At 41.6% G+C, this 12,220-nt stretch overlaps 1 protein-coding gene across 5 annotated transcripts in view; it reads left to right on the top strand.

Annotated features, from left to right (window-relative positions):
* The window catches only part of LOC136836055 (putative leucine-rich repeat-containing protein DDB_G0290503), a 359,912-nt gene that overhangs the window by 275,950 nt on the left and 71,742 nt on the right, over positions 1-12,220 (top strand). For all 5 annotated transcript variants that reach the window (XM_067099946.1, XM_067099947.1, XM_067099948.1 and 2 more), the window contains exons 20-21: positions 3,661-3,837; positions 6,309-6,539. In XM_067099946.1, coding sequence (XP_066956047.1) covers positions 3,661-3,837; positions 6,309-6,539 — 408 coding nt within the window. The remainder of the gene's footprint in view (positions 1-3,660; positions 3,838-6,308; positions 6,540-12,220) is intronic.

Consider the following 12,220-nt stretch of genomic DNA (forward strand, 5'->3'; position numbering starts at 1 on the left):
AAGGTTTCCCCGACGGAACATTTCTCCCGAACCCAGCCACCCAGGCGCGGAGAGACTCAAGAGAAGTCTTCTTGGAGGACTTGTCCGCCTGTAAGAAAACGGACAATTAGGATTGACGGAAAGTAGGTTCGAAAACCATATAAGCACTACATCGATATGAGGAACGTAATAAGAAGAAGCTATATCTTACCGACTCGTCCTGGATGCCAGCGCACAGAGCGAAGCAAACCTCACAACCGTCGGGGTGCCAGACAATTAGGTCATCTAACCGGACCGCACAGCCAGCGTGGGTCCGGCACACTACGTGACCATAGGGTTGCTGAAGCGAAGCGGTGCACCCCTGCTCCTCACAACGAACAGTCTGTAAGTGTAAAAAGTACATGAACCTACCACTCTAAGTAACCTGAAGCTGGAAGGCCAGGGTATTTCAGCTTACTACCGGAATATTCCGGTGGAGAGAAAACCCCTCGTCAGAGACGAGACCACCAAGCCATAAATTAAACAGAGTGGAGGCAAGATACTTCCGGTCACCGGGATACTCCGGCGGAACGGAAAGTTTGAGACAACAGGGACCCACCACAAGGGCTGCCAGCAAAAAAGACGGCGGAACCCCAGGGTGGAGCACTGGACTCAATAAACATATAAAATAAGTATAGTGGCAGAGTGAGAAGCTCACTCCGCCAGATAATATATAATATACAAGTAATATAATATACAAGTGATGGTAAGAATGAGAAAATGCACTCCTGAGACCGGAGGTATCCCTTCTTTCTCATTCACTCCCCCTCTCGAACCTCTCCGCCAGTGAAACAAGGTGGGTGAGGTGCCCGTCATGCAAGGCCAAGAATAACATAAGCCGGAGCAGGCGTCATCAACCCAGCAAAGCAACCCGACGGAGAGTGAATAAGATCAAGGAGAGAATGTTCGAAACCCGCTCGAATCGGAGAGAGGTAAACGAAACATCAAAACAAACACAGCGCTGCCGGGGACTAGTTCTGGGAGGGAGCGAATCTCTCCACCAGAGGGAGTCCCCAACTCGGAGAAAACGCCATCTAGCGTCACCCGCACGAGTAGGGCAAGAGCTGGTGGGATGAGGGGGGGGGGAGGGTGGTGGGGATGGGAAGAGGAGTAGGCTACGAGAGTGAAAACAGGAGACAAGGGAAAATGATTCACCCGCTCGACTGCAAGAACACGCCATGCCAAGAAAATAATATGAGCTTGGTAGGACAAGCCTACTCCTGAGGGAAGGGATGCGACGAAGAACTCAACGCCCAACTCCTGAATAGGCAAAGCCTAGATGAATACCGAGCTTAGGCCTAGCCTAGGCTAACGGAAGGAGTAAGGGAAGGGTGGGGGAAGGGAAAACAGGGAGAGAAATTCTCTGCCGAGAACCGACCAGGACCGAAAAGGGGGGGGCAAAAAGGCGCATAGCCTAGAGGAGGCATACCCAATGAACTCTACTCCTTCGAAAAGAAGGGGGAGAACAAAGGGGCTCACTCTGCCACCCCCAAAACGGCCACAGAGGAAACAGCAACAAAACTCCCTCAACCCGATGAACCACTCCACACCTAACCTATGAGGGGGGCGAGAGGACCAGGAAGCAATACGAGCCTAACATGATAGGCAAGGGAGAAAAACCCACACACGACATAAAATAAAAACCATCACACAATAAACATAAGAATAATTCTAAGAATAATATCTAAGAATAATGTGCTCATGCGAGGTGCGTAGCCTACCTCGGAGGAGCGGCTAGTCCTCAAGCTGCCGCTACCCCAAAGCGGTAACAAAATATAATAAAAAGCACCAGCGCCAAAATATAATAATAATAGTAAATAATTAAGACCAACTAGGAACTCAACCTGGGGGGAGGCCTAAGCGGGGTATGACGGGGACCCTATAGGGACTCGTATGGGGTTCATAGAAAAATTTAAACAAAACTCCAATAAAACCACCGCAGGAAACACCGCCAGGAAGAGATCCGGGGGAACAGATAAGAAATATAACGACAAAGAGACAACCCCGACAGAAAAGACTGAAGGGGTCGCCTCACGGTCGACATGGCTGACTGGGGGACGCCGTGGCGTCATAACAACAATCTCATAATTGTGAAAAAAGGGACAGATGCAGCCAAACTTATCGAAAAAACCCCACAATAAGATGGTACTTAACTTGGAGATGGTAAAACTGCTTGAAGACATGTCGAAACAGTTGACAAAACACCAAAAAGGCACAAGCACAAAATTTCTGAGGTATCAGTCACGTGCTAGAAAATGGAATGAAGTAGGTGGCGCTGGTGTCGCCGGTCTGGCGGGCGCCTGTGTGTGGGAGCTGTAACGGCTCACCGCTCTCCTCCGGGGGTTTTTGACATTGGGATATCTATCGAGTGTAGCTCTGTGGTTGTGATCCTTTCACTCACCCTTGGTTATACCGACGTCTTCCTTAGGGAAGACGCTCGATCTAGGGGTAGTAACCCCAGCATTCCTGAAAGCTCTTTTTTCTCTGGTATATCTAGCAATTTATACCTAGAAATTCGTACTAGTATGGAATTTCACCGGCTGACACGGGGCTGGACTCAGAAATTATTTTTATTTGAAAATACGTCTGTGAAGTTAGATAAATCCCTGTAGAAAAATGTTTGGATTCATGATTTTAACAAGGGGAGAATGGAATGGAGTGAATTTCATAATTATATAAGCAGTCTCAAATGTATGATGACAAATTTTATGAATATTTGAGTAAGCCAATGATCGTCCAATTTATTGCTCTGCAAATTTGAAGAGAGGGTGAATAAACCTGTAACAAAACTTCAGATAACCTATTTCTCTTGAAGGAAGACACTCAGAACTCATTTCCCCCCCCCCTCATGCAACGTGTGCTGCGAGGTTTAACAAGGTGTCAAATCGCCCCACTCCTCCAGTGTGGCCACTCGCATAAAGATTGAGAATTAGCATGTTTTAACAATTTAAACTAGTGGCAAGTTGCACTGCTCGCCACTTGCAGTGTGACTGCACCCTTAGACTGTCAGAGCACATTTTCAAACAGTGAAATAAAATCATTTGAATAAAATTCATATATAACCTGTTTTCCAGATTTAATTAACAGTGACCTACAGTAGTGTGATTGTTTTGAAATACAGGTATAGTAAGTGTATCCTTGGAATTTGACTACATTTAACCAAACGTATCAGAATTTTTTGGCTTGCGGTTGCCAGGTGAACAAAGTTTAATACTTTTGCTCATAAGCATAAATTTAACAATGTAAAGCAGACTCATTAGATCATGTTACTGTGTTGTACACTATAGTTAGAACTTTGAACACACAAGAAGAGGTATTCACACAAACTTTACTAGCAAAACCAAAAACATTGACGTGGGGAGGGGCTGGACATGATGACAAGTCAATTAAGCATTGCAGTCTGATGAGTTGAGGTGCCAATGCATTTGATGCTGGATACAGCATGACCAGACAGTTTTCATCATATCACAGCTAGTTTTCACTTGTCAGACAGAAGTTATGATACTAACTGCTTTTTTTTTTCTATGATAACCCTTGGATGAATGTATATCAGAACCATTGGAAAGGGTGGGGACTTGTGTGTTTTTTATGTATACATTTTAAGGTCATGCTCCCAATGTTAGATTTTTTTCTCATTCTCAGAAATCATCCTACAAAACAGAGATGGAAAAGATCATGATTAAAATGGAAGAACAAGAAAAACATACAAAAGAGGCTAAACTCTTCCAGTACAAGTATGAAACTGCAAAGAAGAAATGGGCTGACAGTGTTACTGAACAAAATGAGCTCAAAAAGTCAAATGAGGACTACCAAGAACAGGTATGTGAATGTTCACTTTTTAAATAGGATTTAGAATTATATTAAAATAATAAAATGACATTTAGTAAAACTAAATTCTTTAAAATACTAGAATATTGTATTGATCATAACTATACACAGGCAGTCCCCGGTTAACAGCGGGGAATCCGTTCCAGGCTGAGCACTGCTAACCGAAATACAGATTTTTATGATAAAAATGATTTTGTGCCCCAGAATGAGCATAACAGGTTTATGATACACACTCTCTCTCTCTCTCTCTCTCTCTCTCTCTCTCTCTCTCTCTCTCTCTCTCTCTCTCTCTCTCTCTCTCTCTCTCTCTGAAATGATATTACTGTAAAGTGATTTTGATGATAGAGCATACTGTACAGTATGTAAAATATTTGCTAATTATTTTTATTGCATTTTCCAGTCTGGTTTTACTGAAAAATAAAATGAAAATAATTAGTGAAGATTTTAGATACTGTACAGTATGTTTTGTCATCCAGAAACATTTTATAGTAATATATCTTACAATACCCTTAAAGAGAGAGAATATTAACCTGTTATGCTCATTCAGGGGCCCCAACCCAGAATGAGCTTGAGAGATACAGTAGTACAGTATAAGTACACTGTAAATCATTTTTATCATAAAAATCTGTATTTAGTCACGAGCACAATATGAAAAATACAGTAATTAGTGAATAAATAGTGTTACTCTACGAAAGAAAGCGAATTAGTGATAATTTCAGAGATACGGTCCATAGAAAAAGTTCACAAAGTGGTGAAAGTTCCCACAGAAAAATGGAAGATACATTCCACAAAAATCTGTGACAAAATGAAGCGTGGAAGAGTGAACCATGAAAAGGCAGGGTAGCAGTCCCCGGTTTATGATGGGTCCCTTACAACACTCCGAGGTTACGCGCTTTTTAGATGTATTCATCAGAAATTATTTCCCAGTTTACGATGCATGTTCCAGGGTTACGATGCGTCATGCTCCGATCCAGTGGAAGAAATATGGCCCCAATACAGCAGAATAATCAAAATTTGGAGGTTTTTTTATGAAAATCTCAATAAAAATGCAGTTTACATCATTTTCAATACACCCAGAGCATTAAAAGTAAGGTTTTCCTAGGATTTTTGAAGATTTTTCGGTTTATGATGATTTTCAGCTTACGGTGCGGTGTAAGAACGGAACCCCCCGTCGTAAACCGGGGACTGCCTTTTATATATATATGTAAGGCAGTCCCCAGTTTACATTGGGTCTGGCTTACGACATTCTGAGGTTACAACACTTTTCAGATATATTCATCAGAAATTATTTCCCGGTTTACGACGCATGTTCCAGGGGGTTCATCCTATATGCCGAGTATAAAAAGCAAACCTTAAATCCTGCTGAGATTTTTAATGATGGGCTAACCCCTGAAGTGTCACAACTATCGACAGTGTAAACAAAACAACTGTAATAATGGTAAAAACCATACCTAATTCAAGTATATCACTAGCGACACGGTTGCGTATTGATACTGTAAACAATACAACTGTAATTACAGTAATTACCGTAGGTAATTATCATAAGACATTAGGATAAGCGAGCTCTCACTTGGTTACTAGCTTTATCCAGAGTGCCATTATTATAAGGCAATAATATTAGACAATTTTGCTATTGATATTTATTATACAATGCCCTTTTAACATTGATAGATAATTTGAAGTTACTGAAAGGATAAATCAGGGTAGTCTAACTTTCGTGTTTGCGAAACATAGCCGTGTTTGTAGTTCCCAGTTGTGCTCGACTTACGAGCCTTATTTACCAAAGGCCAATATTTCCATGATAGTATTTTATAGTAAGGCTAAAGGGATTTGTGATATTCATAGTTCCCCAGTTATACTGAATATTTGGGTTCTTTCAAATATTAAAGGAATACATTCATACGGATCTACTTCTGCCAGTAGTGATGTCGCAGACGTTGAGCATTTGCCGTGATGTTTTTATTTTTCCTATTGATTTTAGTTACATACCAACTAACTTACATCAGCTGATAGTGTTATTTAATTTAGTAAATTGGGGGTCGTCTTATACGCTGAGTTGCCTTATACGCCAGCATATACGGTATATACTGTATATATATACTGTATATATATATATATAGATATAGATTATGTGTGTGTGTGTGTATCCATCATAATTTAATTTCTTGAAATAATATTTTTTTATCTTTTTCATCTATTCCCCTTGGTTGTTTCCAGTGACTTGAACTTTACCCTATCAACTGCCATATAAGAGCAATCCTAGCAAGTCCTGTTGGGGTGTAGAAATATTTTATCTTAGAATAATAGATCATATATAATAAAATAGCCGAATAATGTTAAGGAAATTTAAGAAAGGAAAATAATTCTCACTTTTTGAAAACCAACTTAATATGGGGTATAAGAAAAGATGTTGAGAGTATTTTTGGTATTGTTGCTAATACTGTAAGTAATGTTTTTTACAGATAAAAAAATTTAAGGAGCACATTAAGAAACTCAATGATAACCTGAAAAAAGAACAGCTTAAGAATGCTGACATAGCAGACCTTCATCACCCTCTAAAAGAGAAGTTGAAAGAATCTGAGCAGAAGATTAGGCGATTAGATAATGAAAACAGAACCCTAGAAGCACAAGTTAGGCTAGCCGACTCCCAAATGAGAGATATGAAACGGCAGATGGACAGAGAGAAATTCAATGTAAGTATGTCATTTTTTTAAAAGTTCAACTATGCTAAAAGCTTAAATTTTCTCTTTGAATATATTCATAAAATATTGATACCAGCAATTTTTTTGCTTTATTTGTTTCTGGTCACTCGATTGGTGGTTTAAGTATGAATGCCCCCTCTTGTAGGTGTACTTAATAGGGTCATCTGGGTTGCTGGGACTAGGTTTTTTTATACATGGCCAGTCTCCTCTGACTCCTTTACCTTTATGACCTTTTTTTAGTAACTTTTTCTGGATTATAGCTTTCCATTTTTCCTCAATTTTTTTGTTATGGAAGGACGTTATCAGGTTTTTGTGCTTTTCATTGAAAGATTACTTCATTTGTAGTAAAGTATTAAATCTCAGTTGTTTTTTAATACATCCCACATTTTCGATCAAAAGTTGTTTTCTTCTGGGGTGATTCCTTCCCCTCATGGATCTATGAGGTCTTAGAGGTGTGAATGAGAATGTCCTAGATGGTCCTATTTGCATGTTTTCTTTTGGGCTCCCTAGATTCTGTTTTCCACAGCAGGGCAGGGCTCATTGGCTTGAGGTGTTGTTGGGCTCCAGTCTAAGGCTGGCATAGAAATCTTCATGCCCTTTTCTGTTTGGTCAGTAAAGGTTGACTTGGAAGTTTCAGGTGTTCCTTTGATTAGAATGAATATCACCATTCCACTCATTTTTAACAATTTTGATAATTTGTGACTTGTGCTAGCTGTTAGTGGTCTTGACAAATCGCATAAAAGAGACTTGTGGAGCAACATCTTCCATTGTTTTAATGACCATCTTTGATTGTTTTGTCTTCTAGAGTTCCGAGTACATGCACAACTTGTTGAGGTTGACTCTCTTTGGTTGTGGGAGTGGCCATTTTGTGGATAGCAGGTCCTCTTCTTTCGTCTTTTACATACTCTCATTGTTTTGGGTTCTTGTCTGCTTTGTTCATTAGTTCCCTCAATACAGCCTTTGCTCTGAGAAATGTTTGTTGCCCCTAATTTGCTCTTCTAATGGTCAAGGCCCTGTCATCTTTTCAGGTTTCCTCTGTAGGTACAGGCTCTTAACTGGTGAAGAATTAGTTTGAATTGCTTTTTGTTGGTGGCCCTCTTAGCTTCTTTTGTTACATTTTTGGGCTACTATTGGACACCTTCTTTAAGGCCTTGTTCATTGTAAGCACTTTAGTAGGTTTCATACCTCTTCCAACCAAGTCTCTCATCTAGGCTTTTGACATTTGTGCAGGATTTTAGTCCGCCCCAGTTTGTTGCTGAGTGGAGACTCAAATCATGCATCTAGCAGTTTGGTAGGCCTCTCCCTCTGGTCAGCCTTTTCTTTTGGGTTGCAAGAATTGGACTCTCAAGATCCCTCCTTGTTAGCTTTCATGGTTTCCTGGTTGCACATATAGGTATCTCAGGAGGCCCAACCCCAGGTCAGGAGTAATGTCTGTAAAGTTCAAATGCTCTCTCTTTTGAGCAGAACTTTACCAGGTGTGATTTTCTTTAAGGATAGGCATTTATGCCTCAGGTGCTTGCTGAGTGTACTTTCTTGGGATGTGTTTTTTGTTGCAGACTTTACTTACCTAACATACTTGGAATTACAAGGTGACTGTTTGAGAAACACCTTCACTTACTGGCCATGAGGAGGATTCAGTTCCTCTGATGTCTTGTGACTTGAACTATCTGATCTCCTGGCTTTTTCGCTGCATGTTTCCTCACCCAGGTTGTGTCCATGAGTTGCATGAGGGCTCAGTTTTTTCAGATTCTGCTGCATGTTAGGTTATCCCTTTCTTGAAAGTGCATTGATTTTTCATTCTCTTCAAGGTCTTCCTCTTGTAGTCGTCTTCATGTTGGTCTTGGTCCTCCATGGAACTTCTTGGCTTCTTGAGGATGAGTCTTCTTTCACAGAGATACTCACTACACTGATCTTGTTTATTGACTTCATTCATTCTCTATGAGATGCTTTGGTTGCTACCCTGTAGTTTCCTGATAGAGTGCTGAAATGATGATGTTGGTCTTTTTAAAGCAAACTTGGGGTCTTGCCTCATTTTTCCATTGTGGAGATCTTAACATTGCTGGAATGTTTTTTGAGCCCTTGAGTTTAGGGCATTGCCTTCATCTTTCCACTCTGATTTTGGGAGGTTTTTTGTACGTCTGTTTCAGGCTTGCTTTCACCTTCTTCATACAAGCATCCTTTGGTTGCTCTTTTTCTCCCTGGCCTAGTGTTTGATTGCTGGTATGTAATGGGGTTGGTTATGCATTTGTTTCTGTTGTCATAATTTTGCTCTTGAGTGGAATGGCTGAGGTAGGAGGCTTGAGTTCGCCTCACTCTTTTTGTTGGTAAGTTGCCTATGGCAGTAATTGATTTTGTCAGGCATTTCCTCTCCCTGGGTTATGTTTTGGATCTTCGTGCTTTGCTCCTGTGCATGCCAGTGGTTATGATGATGATGGGAGATATGCTTGACTGGGTTCTTTCATACTCCCTTTTGGGTAGCTCTTCTCCATGAGGGAAGCAAGGTGAGTCATGATAAATCTACACTAGGTGTTTGTCATGTTTCCCTAGCTTTGGCTCTTCCCTTTCAAATTCATGTTCTTTAGGATGAAGCCTTCATCCCTTGTGTGCCGTAGTTGTGTTATCGTTCTCTGATCCGCGTACTTTCTGGGTTTTCCCTCTTGTTGTCAGCAGCCTCAACCCTTTTCATTGACTAAAAATAGAGAAGTTAACATATTGCTGTCCCCTGCTACCCCTCTTCTGCAAATTGAGGCCTGTTTTTGGAGGATTTAAGATAGCTAAGAGTCTTTCTATACCGGTTGTTAGTTTTTGAGTTTCTTCTTGGTACAGGCAGTCCCTGGTTATTGGCGGTGGTTCCCAACAGTGTGACGATAACCAAAATTGCTGATAGCTGAAAATCTGCGATAGTGGCTCCAATCCCTGGTTATTGGTGCCGATAACCGGGGAACAGCTCAGATAACCGGGGATCGGCGCCAATAACTGGAGATCGGTGTAGAAAATCTGGTTATCGTCGTCACTAGATAAGCGCCGTAAAACCGGATTGCCAGTAACCGGGGACTGCCTGTACTTTGCCTACCTTTCCTTGATGAGATTTCCTTTCTTTATCACAGGTGATTGGTTTCTTTCCTTCCCTTCTATCCAGTGAAGATAGTGGCACTTGATGCCTTTTTTATAGGTTTAGTATTGATGTGCATGGCTTTCTTGCTACTCTGGACCTAAGTATTCATGTTTGTATAGCGTGATGTCCAGTTCTCAAGATTGTTTTGGCACTACCTGGCCTTGTTTCTAACCGTGGCCATTTACTGATGCTTTGGGTCTCTTGAAGACAGAGGGGAATTTAAGCACATTGCATGTTTGCCGTGTGAGACGTAAGAGACCCATGTGTTACTCCATTCCTCTAGCTTTCAATGGCTGGTTGTCATTTCTTTGATAAATCTGTGCTTCCCTGCACCAGGCCCTTTGCCTGTCTGAGCAATGCCCCTCAGGTTATCATATGAACCTTGCTGCTGTGTCCTCTGGCCTTCTCCACTGGGCTTACATCTCCATAGGTATCAGTTCATCACATTGATCTTAGCTTTTTTTGAGAAGGATGTTCTATCGGTCTTTTGATCTACAATGCTGTTTGGTGAAGTTTGACCTTGCCCCTTTGATGCAAATTGTGGCACAGGCCCATGTTTTCAGTCACCCCATTCTTTGGGGGAATGGGCCATCACTGCCATGGTCCTTTTAACACCTGCTTCTTATGAGCATGGCTTGATAAGGTTAAATGTTTTCAGGTTCTAGGGAAAGCTGATATTTTACAGTGGCTTCCAGTATCTCTCCTTCCATGCTATTTTCTTTCAGTTCAGGCAGCAGTCGTCTGGGTCTTTGCCATCAGGATTCCTTCTTAATTCCAACCATTTCTGCTCTTTTGAATTTGAGCCTCTTTTTGGGGTTCCGAGCTGAGTCGCCATGTCAGGAGTATGGCTCACCATTTTTTAGCTTGCTGCATAGTTCAAGGTCTCTGTCATGCCTCAGCTTACGTATTTGTGGCATCTTACTTTCCCTGTCACCTTGTCATTGTTGGTTTGCCTCAAATGTCTGCAAAGACCCACAGTGTGAGTAGGGATGCTGTGTGTGGGTCTGTTTGTGATGTCTCCAGCTGTTATGCCCCCTAGGTTGTGTTCTACACAACAGGGCTCAGAGGCTAGGGCTGTTGCCAAGCTCTAGTTCCAGGATAGTCTAAGTATCTAGGTACTTTCCTCGTTTGATTAGTGTAGGCTGCCTTAGATGTGCCAGTGTTATAGAGGGATGAATGAATTTTTATTTAGCATTTCCCAACATTTTGTGTGAGAGAGAGAGAGAGAGCGAGTGTAATTGTCGTTAGTGAGTGTTTCGGTTGTTGGAAGAGGGATAAACGTTCGTTAGTTGGAGTTTGTTTACGCGCTGTCTGTCTGTCTGTTGGTAGTTCAGTCTTGAGTTGAGGTTCAACTTTGAAAGTAGTCAGTTCAGTTCGTCTGAGTTTCTGATGCTGTTGTTATCGGTGCATGTGTCTCGTCTTCCTTTTGTTATTGTATGTTCGTGAGTCGTGTGTTTTCCTGTTTAATGCCGTTTGTTGTTGAGAGAGTCTTTAGTCAGAGCTAGTGCCGGTCAGTGGTTTTCGTGTTGGACAGTTTTTGTATGCTTTTCTGGGAGTTGTTGGTTTTTCTTGTTGGTGTGCTGTTTTATTGTGTGTGTGTTCTGTTTCCTTTTTTTGTATTTCCTTGTTGTGTTTGTGGTTGTTTTAGGTTGTGGTTGTTACTGTGACCTTAATCCATCTCCCAGCAACTGAGGATCAGGGTGAGTGTTGTGTGTTGTTTTTTTTGTGTTTTGAATTCCGCCACATTATATTTGGCGCCCAACGTGGGGCAACTGGTGTTGCAGTTCCAATTAAGATTGGTGGTGGGTAGTGTGACTGGAGGAAAGGATGGAAGAGGAACTGGTGAGGTTGAGAGAGGAGAATGCATGGTTAAAGAGTGAGAATGAGAAATTAAGGCTTCAGTTGGAAGAGATGGGATCATTGGTAAAAGGAGCGAAAGAGGAAATGAAAGGGGAGATGAAAGAGTCAGAAGAGAGAATGGAAGAGAGGATGGATAAAAAGTTGGAGGGAATGATGAAAGGTGTGGAAGAAATGGTGAAAGGTATGTTCAAGGGTGTTTTTGGAGAAGGGGCTGTTGGAGGCAGGTCCTCTGGAACGTGTTAAGGGGCAAGAGAGAAAGAAAAGGAGGAAGAAGTGAGTGGAAGCGTGAGTGATGAAAGTGATGTGGGAATAGGAAGTAAGAAACGAGAGAATGAAAGGCAGGGTAAGGAAAAGGGGAATGAAAAGCAAGGGAAGGAACAGAGGGAAAGTAAGGATAATTCAGGGGAAGAAAAAGGGAAGAAGGGAAAAGGAAAGGAAACTGGTAAGAAGGGTAAGGAAGTGGGAAAGGCAGGAAAGAAGGGAGAGGGTAAAGATAGTAGTGATAGTGAGGTGGATGGAGGTGAATGGATAAAAGTGGGTAAAAAGAAGGGGAAGAAGAGTGTAATGAGTAAGATGAATGTAAGTGCAGAAGTGGACTCTTTGTATTCGGAAGAGGGTATGAAAGGACAGAGTGAGAGTGAAAGTGAGAAAGAAGTGAGAAAGGCTATGTATGTGAGGGAGGTACCCCGGTGTGAAA

This window comes from Macrobrachium rosenbergii, chromosome 56 (assembly GCF_040412425.1).
Source record: "Macrobrachium rosenbergii isolate ZJJX-2024 chromosome 56, ASM4041242v1, whole genome shotgun sequence".
NCBI lineage: Eukaryota > Metazoa > Arthropoda > Malacostraca > Decapoda > Palaemonidae > Macrobrachium > Macrobrachium rosenbergii.